Source organism: Siniperca chuatsi, linkage group LG13, assembly GCF_020085105.1.
Source record: "Siniperca chuatsi isolate FFG_IHB_CAS linkage group LG13, ASM2008510v1, whole genome shotgun sequence".
NCBI lineage: Eukaryota > Metazoa > Chordata > Actinopteri > Centrarchiformes > Sinipercidae > Siniperca > Siniperca chuatsi.
Genome location: NC_058054.1, coordinates 6,213,445 through 6,233,025, shown reverse-complemented (window position 1 = coordinate 6,233,025; position 19,581 = coordinate 6,213,445). Strand labels below are relative to the sequence as shown.

At 38.8% G+C, this 19,581-nt stretch overlaps 1 protein-coding gene across 5 annotated transcripts in view; it reads left to right on the top strand.

The window, feature by feature from the left end:
• Positions 1-19,581, top strand: part of LOC122887451 (supervillin-like) — a 54,980-nt gene that overhangs the window by 33,357 nt on the left and 2,042 nt on the right. For all 5 annotated transcript variants that reach the window (XM_044220696.1, XM_044220697.1, XM_044220699.1 and 2 more), the window contains 23 exons: positions 1,178-1,310; positions 3,016-3,072; positions 4,488-4,565; positions 5,151-5,298; positions 6,061-6,156; positions 6,453-6,533; positions 6,998-7,175; positions 7,282-7,460; positions 7,756-7,911; positions 8,706-8,842; positions 9,499-9,646; positions 9,822-9,967; positions 10,910-11,085; positions 11,824-11,971; positions 12,269-12,548; positions 13,457-13,608; positions 14,143-14,248; positions 15,011-15,218; positions 15,377-15,510; positions 16,133-16,288; positions 16,458-16,601; positions 17,129-17,250; positions 17,672-17,860. In XM_044220696.1, the coding sequence (XP_044076631.1) occupies positions 1,178-1,310; positions 3,016-3,072; positions 4,488-4,565; positions 5,151-5,298; positions 6,061-6,156; positions 6,453-6,533; positions 6,998-7,175; positions 7,282-7,460; positions 7,756-7,911; positions 8,706-8,842; positions 9,499-9,646; positions 9,822-9,967; positions 10,910-11,085; positions 11,824-11,971; positions 12,269-12,548; positions 13,457-13,608; positions 14,143-14,248; positions 15,011-15,218; positions 15,377-15,510; positions 16,133-16,288; positions 16,458-16,601; positions 17,129-17,250; positions 17,672-17,860 (3,352 nt within the window). The remainder of the gene's footprint in view (positions 1-1,177; positions 1,311-3,015; positions 3,073-4,487; positions 4,566-5,150; positions 5,299-6,060; positions 6,157-6,452; positions 6,534-6,997; positions 7,176-7,281; positions 7,461-7,755; positions 7,912-8,705; positions 8,843-9,498; positions 9,647-9,821; positions 9,968-10,909; positions 11,086-11,823; positions 11,972-12,268; positions 12,549-13,456; positions 13,609-14,142; positions 14,249-15,010; positions 15,219-15,376; positions 15,511-16,132; positions 16,289-16,457; positions 16,602-17,128; positions 17,251-17,671; positions 17,861-19,581) is intronic.

The following is a 19,581-nucleotide window of genomic DNA, read 5'->3' as shown; positions in this document are numbered from 1 at the left end:
ATCCTTGAAAGAAAAACCTTTATGGAAATGCTAATACATACATAATACAAAAGCAACTTCTACACAAAAAACGTTTTTGTTTCCTTTATTTGATTTTTTTGAGGTTCATTACAATAACTGTCAGAACCTAAAATAAACTCCCATGGTAATGTTGATGAAATTTTTCCTGTTAGCATACATGTTAGCAGTGGCAGAGCAATTCAAAAGGTCCAAACCCATTACACCAAAACACTGTTTGCAGCTAGTTTGACACAGAGATAAAATTCACTTATAAGTACATTAGTTTCTATTATGACTCTGTCTGTTCCTTTTGGTATTTTACTACTTAAAAATTTGATAAGCTAAAAGATCAGGAATGAAATTTGACTGCTGCTAAGCTTCATCCTTGAACTTGCCTTGACCAGTGTCTTTTTTTAGTGTATGGAATGGGCTTTAAAGTTATTGAGCTCCTGTTAGGTACAATGTTTTTTCTTCTTTCTGGTCTCACATGTTGTTACAAATATTTTGATTTAATTCCAAATGTACATGGTGTTTGGCTAATCTGATAACACTATGATACAGTTGGTTGGCAGGGAAAAACATTTCCCATAAACTTCCATCTGTAATTGAAAACATTATTGTAGTGCATTTAAATCTCTTAAAATCCAGTTTTCCCACTTTTTCCCCCTTATGTAGCTTTAAGGTTGAAAAATATCTTTTTTTTTAGCTCAGTTTAGTTTATTAGATATTATGAGACAATTATTATGATGACATTACAGTAATTCATTCACAACTACAGAAATATTAAGGATGACACATGAAGTCCAAGACATATTTCCATTGTGATTATCTGACAGTATCACATAAATTTTGTATCAGGTTGTTCCAGCTCTTCATTTAAGCTACATGATGTTTATACTGAGGAGAATATTCAAACCCAAGACTCACAGTTCCTCCAAATTCAGCCCAAAATAGAGTATTTTTATCTTGAAACTATGAAACAGAATTTAAAAGAAATTTCAGTGTGTTTGAGCAATGATTGGCTGCACAGCATGCGTTTGTAATGAGTTGAGGTGTAATCAAGAACAGAATGTTTAAATCAGGGTTGGTTATCAGCCGTTTTTTGTTTTTTTTATCATGTGAGATTACCTTACTTGCCTACTGCTCTTATTAAAATGTATATTTTGTTTTATGTCAGAGTGGCACTACTGAAGAAGAGTGGTGAGGAGGACTGGAGGAACAGGATCAATAAGAAACAAGAAGTGGTTCAGGTAGCGTCCACCGAGCAGCAGGCTCAGCTATGGGAGACAGAGCAGACCTGCCAGAAGAAGGTCAGTCTGATCTGCACACCTGTGTTAATAATGGAAAGTCATCATCATAAATCATATTCACACCCACAATAACCACAAGGTCACACTGCCACACACACAATATACTTGTTTCGGAAACATTAACAACATTTAGTCACACATTTGTGGTATCTTCAAAAAATTGTTATAACATAAACATAAAAAGCTCTGTATATGGAAAATTAGTGTTACAATATAGATTTTGTTTTATCTTTATTATCAATATGTGTATATCTGTGACCCCTATTATCATCTACACTGGTCTATAATTTGTATCATCTCATTTCAGAGTTTGTCTTTTATTTCTGGATTACTTTATTCACAGCAATGTCCGTTATAGCAAACAGCACAAGCAGCAAAATAAATGTGTGCTTGCCCCAATTTGTGCCTCTGATGTAACTTTTGGTTTTGGATTTGAGACATTTGCATCAATGATAGCCCCTGTGGGCATGACTTTATATTCTGTAAGAGCTCAGGTGTACGCCGTGTCTCAGCAGTACCACCTGTCTCAACAAGTACACTATCATACAGGATGCTCTACATGTTTCTGTTCTTCCTCTCCCTCTGTTCTTTAGTCAACCTATCATTTTGTTTTCACATTACTTTAAATAAAATGGTTTGAATATGGTTGGTAGATCAATCTCCAAATTGAACCAGAAGATCAGCAGTGCAATGGAAAACTACAATAGAATTTTCACATTACAACTTTGAATATTTACTTGTGATTTTACTGCTAAATAAGCGATTTGGATAGATTTGGTTAAATTAATAGAAATAGAAATATTTAAGAGTTGCTAGCTTGTGTTGTTTTCTCTAATGGACGCCATTGTAAAGCTTTGTTTAATAGAGATCCCTAAAATCTCTGCAATACAGCTGGTTGTATTTTACTATAACCAATAAGAATGATGACCAAAAAAGTAAAAGAAAATTGATCCAGGTTGAAATTAATTTTCTTCTTTTCACTATGTACTATTGACCTGCTACTGTGTTGTTATCTTAGTGGGAGCTTAAGTTAATATTTTTGGGACCCTGAATTTAAAAAATGCATAAATTTATCAAAATTGTTACAATCATGGGTATAATGGTATAGCAGCCTTACCAAAGTAGAAAGAGTAAACACAAGTGCCACATTTCATCCCCCATCCTTCATGGTTACCATGCCAGCTCCTGTCCCCCCGCTCTTTTAGCTAAGTGCTCCTTTCATTTCCCCCTTTAGTCCATCTGTTGTTTGAGCCCAGCGGTCCAGATCAGTGCAGCATCCAGCCCCCATAGTCTGTAAACCAAGAAGCATATGGGACAGTCTGCTTGTAGAATTAGCAGTCTGGGGATTTGGGAATAGATTCTCCTTTTTTACAAGATCAGATATGAGTAAGCTCCAGGCTAAGTTTCAATAATGACTTTGAAAGCTTATTTGACAGAAGGAAATGGTTTAAGAATCTCTTATATGTATTTATATGCATCTCTATTGGTTTAAACGGCAGCTAGAATTCAATTTATAAGCTCAAAGAGCCTCTAATTTCGAGATTTACACTTTTTCCTGCAGCTCATCTACTTCACATTAGTATTCTGTTCGGTGAAATCGTCTGCTTAAACCCTGGATGGTAATCCTCCAGGCAGTCTCACCCCTAAACCCTTTAGAGCAACAATGCCCCCTGACCAAGTACTTCCCCTGTGTTTAACCCCTCAGGAGGAAGGGGTGGTCGTTCAAGAGTACTGCGCTGTCTCTGTTTCTGAACAGCTGTGGGTAAGATCTGTTGGCGGCAGCACACAAACCCTAAACCAATCAGCTTTGTGTGGGACCTTTGTTGTCCAATCACAACTTTGTGTGAGGCTGATTGCTTCTCCTGAATATGTGGGTCTTTGGGTGCTCTTTACTTGCGATCTGTAATGCTACTGAAATGATGGGATGGAAGTTGGAAAGTTGCTGATGCTAAAGATTTCTTCAGCTTTTAGCTGATTCTGTCTTAAAGGTGCATTAAGTAATCAGTTGAATTCAAAGTAAACTTGTCTGAGGAGTATTAAATCTAAATCAATTTGGTTTTGCCTTTTGGATAAACAAAACAACTTCAATTAATACTGTTGTCCAAAAATATAGAATCTACTTTCTCCTGACATTGTAACACCTGGATGATTGAGATTAACCTTCACAGTCAAAATAAACTTTTATGGCCAGATATTAGTGACCAGGGCCAGCAACACCAGTAGTTTTCTGGCAAACATGTCATTATTCTGTGATGGCTATACATTTTTACAGTTTCATAAAGGAGTGAATACACAAGAATATACAAATGTACAAGCACGTTGATGCTGCATTTTCAATGCTTTTGTGGCTTGAGAACAAGATGTCTTCAAGTAAAAAAAACAAAAACAAGACTACAGGTCAGAAAGTTTTTGAAAGACCTGCCAGTTCATTGAGTCAGTGCTATATTATACTATAGATCAGTAGTTCAGTGGGTCACAAGATAAATCTGAGGGAGTGCTAGGTTTGGGTTTGGGTTTGAGGGTTTGTGAGTTGACTTTGTATTGTTTAAGTCACAAGCCAAAAAGGTTGGGAACCACTGCTATAAATTATATATATATATTACAAGACCAACTATTACTTAATGCACCTTTTAAGCTTTAAGTTTTCACTGCACCAGTAATTTAATTTGTGACCTTCTGTGCCTTTGACAAGCTGTGCCTGTCTCAACTTACAAAGTACCAGAGAGAAAATGGCTTTTGCAGTTTGCTGCTTTGTTACTAACAGTAAAAATGTACATTGTAATTAATGGGCTTTAATGATTTTATGTGCATTTGTTTTTGGGGATGCATGGTCTTTTAATTCACAAGCAATCATGTTTACTTTTGAAAGGATTTTGTAATTTCTTTAAGATAACAAATTGATATTTACATTGTGCATGTATGTTCCAAAAACATATTTAAATTTATGATAACATTTTGTTTATTTGGTACACAAATCCTCGTTGTTTACGTAGCTTTTAGATTAGGTCTGGAAGTTGAAGAAAAGCAAGTAGTTTTAGTAGTTGTCATGTGGCATTCCCAGTTTCCTTCTCTCCTTTGCGTCCCTCCTTTATCTGCCAACATCTGCATGCTCGTCATTTTCCCTTCCATTTTCACCTTTCCTTTCTTTCACTTTTCCATCTACCTCTACATCCTCAGGAACCTGTCTTCTCTTCCACCTTTTCTCCTCCTATCTCCCTTGGCCAAAAGTGTCAGTATATTGACCATCATAGTCAGGTAAGGACATGCACTTAGCACGCTCGAATGCGCTGCATGTACTGGAGTCTTATCTTTTCTGCTTGGTTTACAGCTACTGGTGTGAAGGGCGCTTTGGGTGGTATTGAGTTTTATTTGGTTCTGACTGCATGAGTACAACTCAGTGTAAAGCCATCACTCCTACTGTGGAATAAAGTAGATTATACAGGCTAGAAAGGACATGCACCTAGCACGCTTGAGTGCATCAAATCTTTTTATATCTGCTTGGTTTGATACTGTGGCTAAATGAATAATTCCTCCTGAGGGAAGTGTGGAGTCACATTAAGTTATAGTGAAGCTGTGAGAGGTGATTTAGTTCTCTTACTCTTGGATAGTGGATCCAGTGGTGTTTGGAAGCTTTTTGGTTTGCCTCCATAAATCTCGTTTTAAGTTTTAATGCAGCTCTGAAAAGAAAATAACTCCAACATGACTGAAAATACCCTGAAATTAAAGCTGACAGTCAGCCTCATTGTGCAGAGTTTATTGCTTTTCAAGCGAGACTTGGCACTTTAACTTAATAATCTTTCATAATTTGATTATTTGTCTGATTTCCTCTTGTCTGTGCAGAAGGTGGGAGAGGAGATCGAGGCCAAGATGACCATTGAGGAGAGAAAAAAGATGATTTCGATTCGTGAGGATGCCTGGAAGACAAAGGGCAAAGGAGCAGCCAATGACTCCACCCAGTACACTGTGGCTGCACGTATGGTCAAGAAAGGTCAGTGCACAAACCTGCTGTTCTCCACCCATCTTCACTGAGGTGTACACCACTTGGAAATACCACTGGGCATGAGTATGCCAAAATGCACCTATTTCATTACACTAAAAGGGCCTACAACAGACAGACATTGTCCCCCATGCACTTTCCCTAACCCTAAGTCAGGTTTGTTTCCCAGTGTTAGATTTCAATGCCCAGTATGATCAATAATGGAAAATTTTCTGTGCACAAGCGGAAGTGGGAATCGAAACTTAAGAGTGAAATGCAAAAGTGTCTTCTGTCTCCTATCAAACAGCTTCTATGTGTGTGGATGCCCCAAAAGTAGCTTAACGTCTTTTTAACAGAAGTTTATGTCACATTAAATGATTTTCTGGTCTTTGTCAAAATTCAAGATTGTTTCTTGACCATCTAGTGCTGCTAACATGTGAAGTTGCCCAGTGCAGTTTTAAAAGAGACACCTAATCTGAGATGCACAGCATTTAAACAAATCATGCTGAGATTTTGTCTTTTTTTGACAAATTGATAATATCTTTGAAAATTTCAGGTAATCAGGTAATGATTTTTTCAAAAATAGGTGGTAAACTTATTATGTTTTGATTTTGAATAAAACATGACTAAATCGCCACAGTACATTGAATTATATATTATTAAATGTAAGTAACAATAATGATTGAAATATACCTGTACAGACAGCAGGTTATCTCTCCACAGTGTCAGATATTTTGTGCTCTCTCGTGTGAATTTCTATCTCTGTGTCCACAGGCCTGGCAGCCTCCTCCTCAGTTATCAGTCCCATCCTGTCACCGGTCTCTACCAAACTCAAGAGCAGCACGCCTGCTGTCAACAAACCACAAGAGGGTGAGACAGATTTGCAAGTCTTGTGTCATCACTGCCACCTCAGCAAAAGAAATCCCAGTCAGAGGATTTTATCAACTAGTGTGGTTTAAAACTGAATGGATTGAAGTTAATTTTCACATTTGTTGTTGCTTCAGCCAGAAGTGAACTGTAATTTCCTTTTTACCTTTTAATAACCTAAAAACCTAATAATTGACTAATCTTAATGGAATTGACCAAATTATGTACATTTTTAGTTGGTTAAAGATAATTTAATCTTGTATGTCACCATTAGTGAGATTGAATTGTTTCATTTATAGAAATTGAGGCCAGACCAAACATGGAATTGGATAAGAAGCTAGACAAGTTGGAGAGCTTCTTGGGACGTCTGAATAGCAAAGGTATGTACTTCCTTACTGACTTTAAAGGGAGTGCCATATAGTCCCATTATATTAAAAAAATGCAGACAACTCTATGGCCGATCCAGAATATCTCCAGAACTCGGCAACTCACAACAAACAATCTGAATGGATAAATAGCACTACAGGTAAGAGGAAAGATATTTTTGATTTTGAGGTGAACTGTCCCTTTAAGCTCTTTAAGTGATATTTTTATCAAGCAATGTTTTGTGCCATCTTCACCTGCAGTAAACCTCTAAAGAATCTGTAAAATTCGAATTTCTGTTCATTTGGTGGGTGTTTACAGAGCACGTGGCAGTCCTTCATCACACCTGAACTACACATTTTCATTTGAAGTTGAAAAAGCCTATTTTTCTGCTATTTCAGCAAATTGCAAGTTGTGCATCGAATTTATTATTGTATTGGGGCCTAATCTAGTTTCTCATTTGTTTTTCTTTGTTGATTAGTGGCAGGTCTGCAGGAAACCACCATAACAGTTACCGAGAAGGCAGTAAAGGAAGTGATGAAGCTGGATGACGAAATCTTCTCCAAGTTCTACAGACGCGTTGCTGAATTTCCACGCATGCCCACCAGGATCGACATCAACGAGGATTTTGACACCATCTTTGGTTCTCAGGGTCCCAAGTAAGAAAATTATAAAGCTTCTAATGGTGGCTGTAGTGGAGGGCTGCATATAACGCATACACGTCATACATCACCTGCTCATACACATGCTTTTCTCCCTTTCCAGGTTGACTTCGGCCATGGTGCAGCATAAGCGGTCAGTGCGTCCGTCCAGGAACGTCCAGTCGTCGAGAAACCCTCTGAAGATGCTGGCAGCCAGAGAAGATATCAGACACGAGTACACCGAGCAGAGATTGAATGTGGCACAGCTTGAGAGCAAGAGGATAAAGGCTGAGAAGAGTGAGTGTAAGGAGGACTGAGTGTTTTATTATGTTTGTGTTTGCCATGTTTGTAGTCAAAAATCGCAGTAGAAAATTGGAAACATTATCGTTGTTTACAGCTCAGAAAACTACATCCATCTCCACCTCTTTGTTTAATGGGTAAACAGTACTAATTGGAATGCCGCCTCATATGACCCACTTCTGTAGCAGTGTTTACAGTAGGGATTTAGTTTCTTTAAAGTTTAATGAAGCATTTATGTTATTTTTCCACCCCCTGTAGGTCTATACTTTAGTAAAATGTGTACTCTTTCCCATTCCAGTGAATAAAACCTCTGAGTACTCTGAGGCTGCTCTGGCAGGTCTGGCCAGTAAAGAAAACTTCACCAGTGTGAGTCTGCGCAGCGTCAACATCTCAGAGCAGATGTCCAACAACAGCGCCATGCCGTACAAGAACCTCATGCTGATACAGATCAAAGGTAAAAATCCTTTGACTGTGTTGAGCTATATTGTGTGGTTGGTTTTACCTGCATGATCCCTGCTGCCATCTTTTGAAGTTCCCTCCCTGCCACTTTCTTTACTTTCAGGGTTTAGACTGATAATGGATGTTAACCTTTAATTAAAACCTGGACTTATGCCAACCAGAATTGTCCACTGACAATCTGTATATGATTAGGTTAATTTATTATTTTTTAGGGAAAGATAAGTAGGAATAGACTAAACATACAATTTAAAGGAATAGTGTGATATTTTGGGAAATGCTACCTATTTCTTGACTAGGAGCAGTTGCTAGGCAACCAGTGGAGATTCCAAGAAATTACTGCTCCCAGCCAAGAAATAGTCCAGCACATAGCCACCCATAAAACAGCAAATTGTTGTTTTTACACATCAGTTTTTGTACAGATTAAAACAAACAAGATGTAACCTGTTAATTAGTGAACTTTGGTGCTGGTAGGCCGATTTTGTTTCCTTCAGACTGAGCTAGGCTAGTTGTTTGCCCCTTTCCTGTCTTTGTGCTAAGATAAGCTAACTGGCTGCTGACAGCTTTATATTTAAAGGACAGATATGAGAGTGGATCTTCTCATCTAACTCAGCAAAAGAAAGCAAATAAGTATATTTCCCAAAGTGTCGAACTATTTCTTAAAAAATGCTAAGATGCCATAAACTAACTTTTTTGACATATGGAGTTTTTAATTTGACAGAACTGATATGCTCTAAAGGAACTGAAAAGTATAACTAATATAATTAATAAAGTTGACTTTATTCTCTCCAGGTCGTCGTCACGTTCAGACCAGATTAGTGGAGCCGAGAGCATCATCACTAAACAGCGGCGACTGTTTCCTGTTGGTCACTCCAGAGCACTGCATCGTCTGGATAGGAGAGTTCTCAAATGTCATCGAGAAGGCTAAGGTGAGCGCTGTACCTGTATTATTACAGCCTGTGCCTTATACTCAAGAGTTCTGGTTTGGACATCCAGCATCAAGGCTACTGTTGTAATATTGGCGTTTGAACAAAGATGATTCATTGATGATCCTGCCTCTCATTTCCATTCCCCCCCACACACACACACACACACACACACACACACACACACACACACACACACACAGGCACATCTGTGCTCCTCATCAAACACATGCTTTCAGGCTAGTCTACAGCTCTTCTATTTCCCCAAAGGAGGTCTGTCTAGACACTTTCTAATAAACATTTGTTTTTCTGCTCCGCCTCCTCATTCAGTGCTGTTTACTCATTTCATTATGATTTGATGAAATTTGAAAAACACCCAACAAGATTCAGCCAAGTGTCTTCACAGTAAGCTTGCTTTGTCTTCAGTATCTGACTCAGCTGTTAAGTTGTACCTTTTCTCAGAATGCATTTATAAATGTGAAGCAGGATGTTGTAGAGGTCAGTTCACCATCCCTGGAATAATCAAGAAAAGTCAAATTTCCTTATTGTTTACATCAAAGTCAACATGAGAGCATGAGTCACCCAGTGCACAGACATCATCCCTGTCTCTGTCGTTATTTTTAAATGCAGAAAAAAGGATCTTTGTTTCTTGCCTGTAGGCAATAGATTTGGCTACCTTTATCCAGACGAAGAAGGACATGGGCTGCAGAGCGAACCAGGTGCAGACCATCGAGGAAGGGGTCAACCCACAGGGTCCAGATACCCAGCAGTTCTGGACGATCCTAGGAGGACAGACTGCTTACCAACGTAAGACATGAGCCCCTAATAGTCAGATTTGACAAGAAAGCTTAGGTTGTTGGATTGTCTTACAATGAGTGTACAGATTGTTAACACTGATTGTTTTTTCTGGGTGCTTTTGGATGCATGCAGACAGTTACATTGATATATGGCACATTATAAGACGTGTGTGTTTGTGCTATAGCATCAGGTCCACCAGAAGAGGATGAGCAGTTTGAAAATGCCATTGTGGAAACCAACTGTATCTTCAAACTGCTGGATGACAGACTGGTTCCCGATGATGACGAGTGGGGGAAGGTCCCTCGCACCTCTCTGCTGGCGTCCACGGAGGTCAGTGGGATTTTCTGTGGGTCCACAAAAGCCTCTCAACATCCTTTGCTTTCTTTGTTTTTGTATTTGAATGGAAAGGATGTACTGTCAGTGTTTTTAACCTGAATTAGATAAATATAATTTTATACTGTAAGCAAGAGTGGTGCCTTTTAACTGGCACTGTTCAGCTTTGCTTTCAGTTGCCCTTTGACTGACTGTGGAAGCTGTTTTTCTGTTGACTTAAGCCTCATTACACCAGAATGTACTGCAGCATCAACACGATGTAACTTTCAATCATGCTTTAATATAATTATGTTTAAGAGTATCAGATGGTGATGTTTTCCTTTAAGGTACCAAGCTCTGAATATCAATATTTATAATATTTCATTTTTTTTTTTAAGAGGAGCTCTTTGCTTCAAGCTGGTTTTAATTTGTTGCTAAGCAACAGCAGGTGCCATGGCAAGCACCTCCTACATCCATCTGTGCACTGCTGCTGCTGAAAAAATGGGTTCAGGACACTGGGGCTCAGACCAAGGAGTGCACTGCAGTTCCATTGCTTATTTTGCATTCAAATGATGGAGCATCTTACAGTCGTACTTTTCATTCTACACTAGATTTTCTAAACTGTCTTCTTCTAGGGTCATATTGGTCGAGGTATGCATGATATAGTTTGTTGTGATTTATGTTGTTGTGCTGTGTGTGTTTTTTTTCTTTCATGTTTATATTTTGTGTTTTTATATTTTACTATTTGTATTTATTTTTAACACTCGATATGGTATTACATACATGTAATATAGATCGGTTTAAAAACTAGAAGAGACCTACTTATTAATTTGCATCGTCCTCATGGTATTTGGCATTTATTAAAAATTAAATAGGCGTGTAATGTTATTTAACAAGGACAAAAAAATGACTCACCTATGCTTCCCGATTCTCTTTGTTGTTGTTCTGTGCACGCTGCAGGTGCTGGTGTTTGACTTTGGCAGTGAGGTGTATGTGTGGCACGGTAAAGAGGTGACTCTGGCCCAGAGGAAAGTGGCCTTCCAGCTTGCCAAACACCTTTGGAACGGGATGTTTGACTACACCTGCTGTGACATCAACCCACTGGACCCTGGAGGCTGCAACGCACTCATACCCAGGTGGGAAACACACACACACACACACGTTTTATCACTTGCAATAACATTTTATTGACTTGCATTTATTTTCTGAAGGCTGACCCTAACCTTAACCTAACCCAATTTTTAAAATTTAACCCCAAAACTTTTCTTAAAGTCTTAACTCATAAGTAAATGGTTGTCTCATGTGTAGTAACTTTTTGTCCCCAGATGGGAGATGAGTCCCCATAATGTGACTTTGTGAACGCATTTATGTCCCCACAACATGATTATTACAAGTACACACACGCACAAACACATTTGTATTTCTGTACTTGTCAGGACCCTCATTACTATTAACAACAGCTATATCTGCAACCCTAAGCCTAATTCTAACCTTAGCCATAAAAACGAGTTTTAAAGGGGCAGTATGTAAGATTTTGCCAGAATGTTAGTTTAAAACATTTTTAAAAAATTGCATGCTAACCTGCTAGCCCCGGCCCGTCCTGTGTTGTAATAGCACTTGTGCCTGGAGAGGCGATAACTATTCCGATAGTATAGCTCAGGTAGTTCCAGCTGGGAGATGTGTGCGAGTGGCTACGTTACACAAGCTCTCTCTCTCTTGCTAACTCTTGTTAACTCTAAAATTTATAATTACATATGCATATTCACACACACAAGAATGTAATGAACATGGTCTCTTTGATATAGTATAGCATAGCGTTTAATCTTGACATCTTTTCTCCCTTTCTTTGTGTCTGTGTGTGCATACATTGATAGGAAGGGCCAGGGCCGTCCTGATTGGGCGATATTTGGCAGGCTGACCGAGCACAACGAGACGATCTTGTTCAAGGAGAAGTTCATGGACTGGACCGAAGCAAAGTCACCAACACCAAAGGAAGGCGGCGAGCTTGTACCTGAGCAGAAGGTGCAGATGTTTTATGAGGATAATTGCATTACAGGTCACACACGTCAGAGAGTCTTGAAATGTTTTTTCTATCTCCCTATCTGTTTATTTTTTGGACTGTGGCGCATATGCCTTTGAGTGGATGCTGTACAAAGTGTCATAGAGAAGAATTAATGCATTTGTTACCACTAACAACTAAAATAGCAATAAGAGTTATTCTGCCTGTTAGATCAGGATGAAAGTTGTAATTATCATTTCTTAAAACTTACTTTCATCATAAATCCTATCTGTGATCTTTGCCCCTTTTCTCTCTCTCAGGAGGCCCCGGGGCGAGAATGCCGGCCTTACGACGTCGCCCTGATGCTGCCCATCCTCCAGTCGGCCATTTCCACCATCTTAGATGGCGTAAATGTTGGCCGCGGCTATGGCCCGGTGGAGACCGAGGACCACATGAGGACTCAGGAGATCAGCACAGTTTCAGTGGACGTCTGGCACATCCTAGAGTTTGACTACAGCCGTCTGCCACGCCAGAGCATCGGCCAGTTCCATGAGGGAGACGCATACGTAATCAAGTGGAAGTACATGGTCATCACCTCAGGTTAGTCACTGCGGACTATTTATACTCCAATACCTGTGTTTACTAGTAGATGCAAATTACAACCTCTATAAAAACAGAAAGAAAAAGAAAAAAATGTCAGTCACAGCAGCAGCAGAACGAGTTTTGGTGTCGTAATTATAATCACAATATGTATTTTTTGGCACTTTGTGTAACAGTTTTCAAAATAAAGTAAACACAGAAAAACAAAAGCAGCAAGCTATTAAAAATAAATTACTTGAGCAACAAAGATGGACAAAAAACAGGGGCAAGAGGCAAATCAAGTAAAAATAAGTGATACAAAAATCAAAGGCAAGTATATAATCAGTTTTGAGAACTGATGAAGCATCTTGGATGAGTCACGAAATGTCAGAAGTCCAGTTGATTAAGACTTTGAAAATCTACAGTCGATTGTTTTGAGCAGAATTTTAAAGAAAGTGAATGAGGTGACAATAAGAAATGTATCAGGCAGTCTGTTTCCGTGTTTGTAAAACTCAACAGCAATATGTTACTCGTAGGAGGAACATTAATTCAAAAGCATTAAATTTGAAAGAAGTCTGCCCTTAATCTTTAAACTAAGTCACCTTTTATCCTTGCTCAGATTACCAGCTGGATGAGTTTTGCCACATCTGGACAATTCAGATACAAGTAGTCAAGTACGCCAACGACAAGTCAATGATAGTCGTATACACAATTGAATATGAAATACTTTTTTGTATCTAAATGTAATGACATTGATTGTGGCAAGTCCCAAACCACATATCACATTACAAACAGTAAAAAGTAAATGCAAGTATGCAAGCCAGGTATATTAATAACTACAACTGGACATTTTTAAAAGCCTCAAGGTTAAGATTTCATAGTTTGCACAGGGAGAATAGTTTTTTCATTTTTGTGTATGTGTGCCCCAGTTGGTCGTAGGCAGAACCCTGAGGCGAGGAGTAGCGGGCCGGGGAAGGAGAAATGCTGCTACTTCTTCTGGCAGGGTCGACACTCCACCGTCAGCGAGAAAGGAACGTCAGCGCTGATGACGGTGGAGCTGGACGAGGAAAGAGGGGCACAGGTATAGCAGACAAGGCTTCTCAACAGCCAGATAATCAAAACAGAAACTAAACATAAATCTAACAGAGAGTAAAATGTGGTCATTAATTTGTTTCTAGTGTAAATTACAGGAATTTTTGCTCCCACCAGCACCCATACAGTATCAGTATTATCTACTATGATGTGGTCAGTTTGCCAAAAAATATTTCTTGTGTTTCTTTTAATTTGTTCAACTAATGTAAGAGCAGGATTGGATAGAATTGTTGAGATCTGGAAGGGGACATACTGTACACTGAGAAGAAGACCACCAGAAAAACATAACACAGTAACCATCATATTAAGGACTGAGTGTGGGGAAAAACATACAAAACATATTTTTTATGTCAATACTGATTTTGTAGCATCACAAGATAATGAATGATGTTCAGATGTTTCCTGATGTTGGTTTCTTGCGATTAGTTCTCCAGATTCCTGCTAGTCTATGAGCATACTACTGTATGGTACTCATTAAGGTAGTGTTTGGTTTGCATTGGTTTCCTGTGTCTGTGTGTTACAGGTCCAGGTGCAGCAAGAAAAGGAGCCTCCATGTTTCCTGCAGTGCTTCAACGGAGGGATGATCGTCCACGCTGGCAAGAGGGAGGAGGAGGAGGAGAACACTCAGAGTAAATGTTTTAACATTTCTGCTTTTTATTCTGGTTATTTATCTATTGCCATTTCTGATTCCCAAGTGAGGTCCCTGACATTTTTGTCTACAAGGCACAGTGGTTGTTCAATGCCTTAATGAGGCACATTATTTACTATTTTACCAGGACAATAGTTTTTCTTAAACAGAACAGGATCTGCAAATGATGTTTGCTTGTATGCCAAAGAGGCTGGTTGAGGACAAGTAACAAGTGAGGTTAGGTTAACTAGCCACAGCCAAAATCAGCCTACAGTACCTTATTTTTAGTGCATTATTTTAATTTAGGCAGCAGTTAAAAACTAAATGTCACTGAAAATCATCTACTGCTGAAGCTTACCGCCTTTAACCTTTGTACCAAAATATTTCAAGTGGCAATTTATGAAATAAAAAGCAATATACAGTATATCTGATAATAATTCAACTCTAAATTTGATATTTAGCATTCTTAAGTCGGTGCTTATTTTGCATTACATTGACAGTTAAGACACTTGAGATCTGAATATAATTTCCAAAAAGAAATCAGTAGAATGGAATTATTAATTATTATTACTATTAATTATTTTTATTAAAGTGTTTCTGGTATGAAAGTAAAGGACATAATGGGTCAACATTGTTTTTATTGTGAGTTATTTTACAAAACAGTTGGCTTTTGGTTTTGTTAGCTTTACATATATCATGTATGTGTATGTGTAACCCTTCTTATCACTCCACTGATCACATTCACCTTCTCGTCTGTGTCCAGGTGAGTGGCGTCTGTACTGTGTGCGGGGCGAGGTGCCGGTGGAAGGCCACCTGCTGGAGGTGGCGTGTCACTGCAGCAGCCTGCGCTCCAGAGCCTCCATGATCCTGCTCAACATCAACAAGGCCATCATCTACCTGTGGCACGGCTGCAAGACGCAGCTACACACTCGCAGTGTTGGAAACACGGCCGCACTCAAGATCAAAGAACAGTGAGTTTTTACAAGGACATTTTAGGATGACTTTCAAGATATTACTCAATAAATCAACACCAGTTCAAATGGTCACTGGTGGGTGTTGCAACTTATTTGGTTTCCATGAAACATCATTAAATATCTTGCACATTCTGTTTCCGTCTTGCTTCTCTCAGGTGTCCACTGGAGGCGGGTCTCCACAGCAGCAGTAAGGTGACCATCCATGAGTGTGATGAGGGAGTGGAGCCTCCGGGCTTCTGGGAGGCACTGGGCAGAAAAGACAGGAAGGCCTATGACTGTATGCTGCAAGGTACAGTCTGTGCCTATGTACTTTGGTTACTTAATAATATACACTTGTACATTTACTCTCTGTCTCTCAATCAATCACATAATGCCTCACCTCAGACACAGCTAGTACAGTTATTTTTTGATAGAAATTGAAGGGATCATGTATTTTGACACTAATTTGGCACTTAAAATTGGCCAAATAAAATTATGGAGGTCAAATTTCAACTATTTGAAAGGCCTCTAGTATGACTGGATACTGGTGCCAACAGTACCCTTAAGATATGGTACCATTATGAACAGCTTCTTTTTTAAATGTAACAATAGAAGACAAAAGTCTCAAATCCATCATTGTTTAATGTTGTCTTAAACAGCAGGTCAAAACCTTTGCCTAAAAACAATATTGTATAAAGATAACACAACTGATTATTTAAATCAGACGATATATGATCAACAGATAAATGAATAAAGATCAAGACTGACCATTAAGCATTCAGTGCCAAGTTTTGGTAGTTCAGTCTTCAGTGATTAAAAGGATATAAAGTCTTGAGGAGCAATACACAGCTCCAAACCTTGGTGCCACATTGTCATGTGAATGTTGACTAAACATGGGGGAACGATTTATCTTGTTACGTGTTCTTTTTTAGATCCAGGTAAATTCAACTTCACCCCACGGCTTTTCCAGCTGAGCAGCACATCTGGAGAGTTTATGGCGACTGAGTTCTTCCACCCGTCCAGAGCTCCAGACCTGGTCAGCTCACTGCCCTTCCTGCAGGAAGACCTGTACAACGCAACACAACCTGGTGAGGCCTGGACACAAACTGCAAATTGCAACAAATACTCCATGATGAAGTGAAGACTGTTATTTGCTTTAAAATTACACACCTACAACTTTACAGCTTGTGCAGGATGTGTACATGTCTTATACTGACAGACATCATATAGTGATTTAATCATTTCTCTCCCCGACAGCGTTGTTCCTGGTGGATAACTTCCATGAGGTTTACCTGTGGCAGGGCTGGTGGCCTCAGGACAGTGAGAGCACCGGCTCGGCTCGTATGCGCTGGGATGCAGACAGAAAGTGTGCGATGGAGACCGTGCTGCAGTACTGCAAAGGTTAGGGCGATGGTGGTCAATAAAGAAATGCTTCAGTGAATGACAGGTGATAGCTGCACTAATATATTATTAATATATTAGATTATACATTTTAGCCACTGAAGAACACCCAAAAATGCACAAATTGTTCATGTTGCCACATTTGTGTAGTTGCAGCTTTTCAGTCTGTACTGCACATTATATAAGATGGGTTGGCCATGAAGTGATAAAAGAACATTTTCAGGAAAAATAATGATTTTGACACAATTTTGACACAAAATTACAAGAAAGCAAAACATCTACATTTTTTTGGGCAATGTTTTGGTGAAAAAGTAATTTTTTATTTACTGTGACTTTAACTCTGGTAATGTTCACAGTTTGATCACCAAAAAACACTCCACCTGGAATATTAAGAACTTATTACTTTACTCAAATCTGTTGAAATTAAGTGGCAATATTTAGATTACCAAATTGTGGTGCAAATTTTAGTCATGCCAGGAATGTTCATAACTTGAGGTCAGAATTATTGTTATGGTTTTCTCTTCCAGAGAAGAACGAGAAGAAGCCTTTGAAGTCGTATCTGATCCACGCCGGTCTGGAGCCGCTCACCTTCACCAACATGTTTCCCAGCTGGGAGCACAGAGAGGACGTGGCTGAGATCACAGAGAGGGTCAGCAACACAGACATGTGCCTAACATGAACTCTTGACTGTGGAATTACAGAAGCTGTTAAAATATATTCTCATTTATATCATATAGTTATGATATCAGTAAGCAGCCAGGAGGGTTTTTAGTCAGTCTGCTTACATATAGAGATTGGCCTCTGTCAGTCGTTTCATTTTATCCTACCTCTTCACACAATCGCACTGACAATACTTTAATATCAAAATAAAATGCATGACACATAAACACAAATCTGGTCTCCCTCTTTCACCTCCCCTCTTTTCTACACACTTAAAGTAGAAATACTGAGCTTGCAAATACTGAAAAAACACCTACATTACACAGTATATATACACCCACAGCCTTTTCCCACGCACATTTAGTCTCACACATGTAAACTAATTTTCCAAACCTACTCTCTTTATAAAGGACTTCATGCAGTGTCCTCTCCTCTGGCTGCAGGAGGCGGAGGTGTGTAACCAGATCATCCTGGTGGAGGACGTGCTGGCCCGGCTCTGTCAGAACACCTTCCCTCTGGCTCAGCTGCAGGCCCGGCCACTCCCAGAGGGAGTCGACCCACTCCGCCTGGAGATCTACCTGTCCGACCAGGACTTTGAGGTCAGTAAACCCACAAACACTACGGCACAAAATCTGATTTTTTTAATTTTTATTTATTGTTTGTCACATTGGACACAGAGTTAAAAATAAACATCCTTTTTTAGAGAGCTCCATTGACTTTTTAGGTCATGTTAAGAGGCTTGTGCATTGGATATTGCCAAATTAAACTGAGCTCTTCATCACAGGAAAAGATCTGGTAATTATTTTCAGCAACTATAAAACTTTGGCCATTTTTTTATGTTTTGCAGTAAAGCTGACACTTACAGAGTGGTTTACACTGAATGTTTGTTTTATTACTCAAGACAAATTAGAGCATGAAGAACAAAGCGATGTGGAGATGTTTGTGATTCAAGGATAAAGGTTTTTAGTCAGTGTCCCATCATTATCTTTAAAAGGAAAAATCCACTGTAGGACATTTAAAACTGTGACACTTTGTTAATACTGTCTGTTGGTGACGGTTTATTATTCGATGGTGTATTTCATAGATAACTGCCTAAACATTGACAGTGTAATGCTACATCAACATATTTCCAGAAGTTACTCCAGAGCTGGAGAGCAGAAACAGCTTCAGGAAAGAACTCCATCATCACTGAGGTAGAGATACATGCAGACTGATATAAAGCGAGTACATCAACACCAGTTCTTCTCCATGTTGAAATTAATCATAGTTTATGTATAAAATAGTAAGACTATTCAAAGGTGGATTTTTCCTCTAAATCTATACTGGATTACTACAACACCTCTTTTATATCATCCACCCTAACTCCATCTAACTCTCACTTTACAGACCAAGTTGTAGGTGGATTCAGGTAAGAAGAGCCACTCATATGATTCATCAGCATTTGGCGACCCTCTCCTTCTCTCGAGCACGTCAGCACTGTGTTTTTCTTTATGTGGATTTGAAAACTCTGAGTCACTCCTGTTTCACTTCTGTCTCCTAAGTGTGGTGCTGCTGGTTGAGGAGGAAAGTTTTGCGCTCAGCTGCACAATTACGCCTGAAAAGATCATCCTCGTTATTTGGTTAGACACTACAGTCATGTCCTGTTTATCAGCTGCAGTCACGAAGGATTTAGCAATCCAACTTCTTCACACAGTAGATGAACAAATTTAAAATGACACATGACCCAAACTTAGATCTCCTTCCTGCAAGGAAAAAAAGAGAAAGAAACTCTCATAGGAGGGCAGCATTAACTTTAGTGAGTCAATATTACAAGTATTTATTTATATAATAGTGATAATGTATATTACGTAGTAAGTTATACTTATAACAGCCAAAATTGTCATTATAATTTTGAATTAGTAAGTGTAATATCTCATAGAACTGAAACTATTAGTCCATGAATGTATTAGTCGTTTGACACAAATCAGCATCTATTTTAATAATTGATCATCAAGCAATAACATCCAACACTGTTTGGTTCCAGCTTCTCCACTGTGAGGATTTGCTGCTTTCAGCTCTATGTTTTGTATCATTTTAAATAAAATACTTTTGGGTTTTAGTCTGTTGGTCGGTCAAACACAGAGATTTCACTTTGGGCTCTGGAAAATTATACTGAGGATTTTTCACTATTTTCTGACATTTTATAGACAAAAGGATTAAGCGATTAATCGAGAAAATAATTGGCAGATTAACTGATGATAAAATAATCGTTAGTTGCAGCCCTGGTAAGTCAACAAGTTGTCCTTATCTCAACATTTTACTAAATTAAATTTTATTTTTA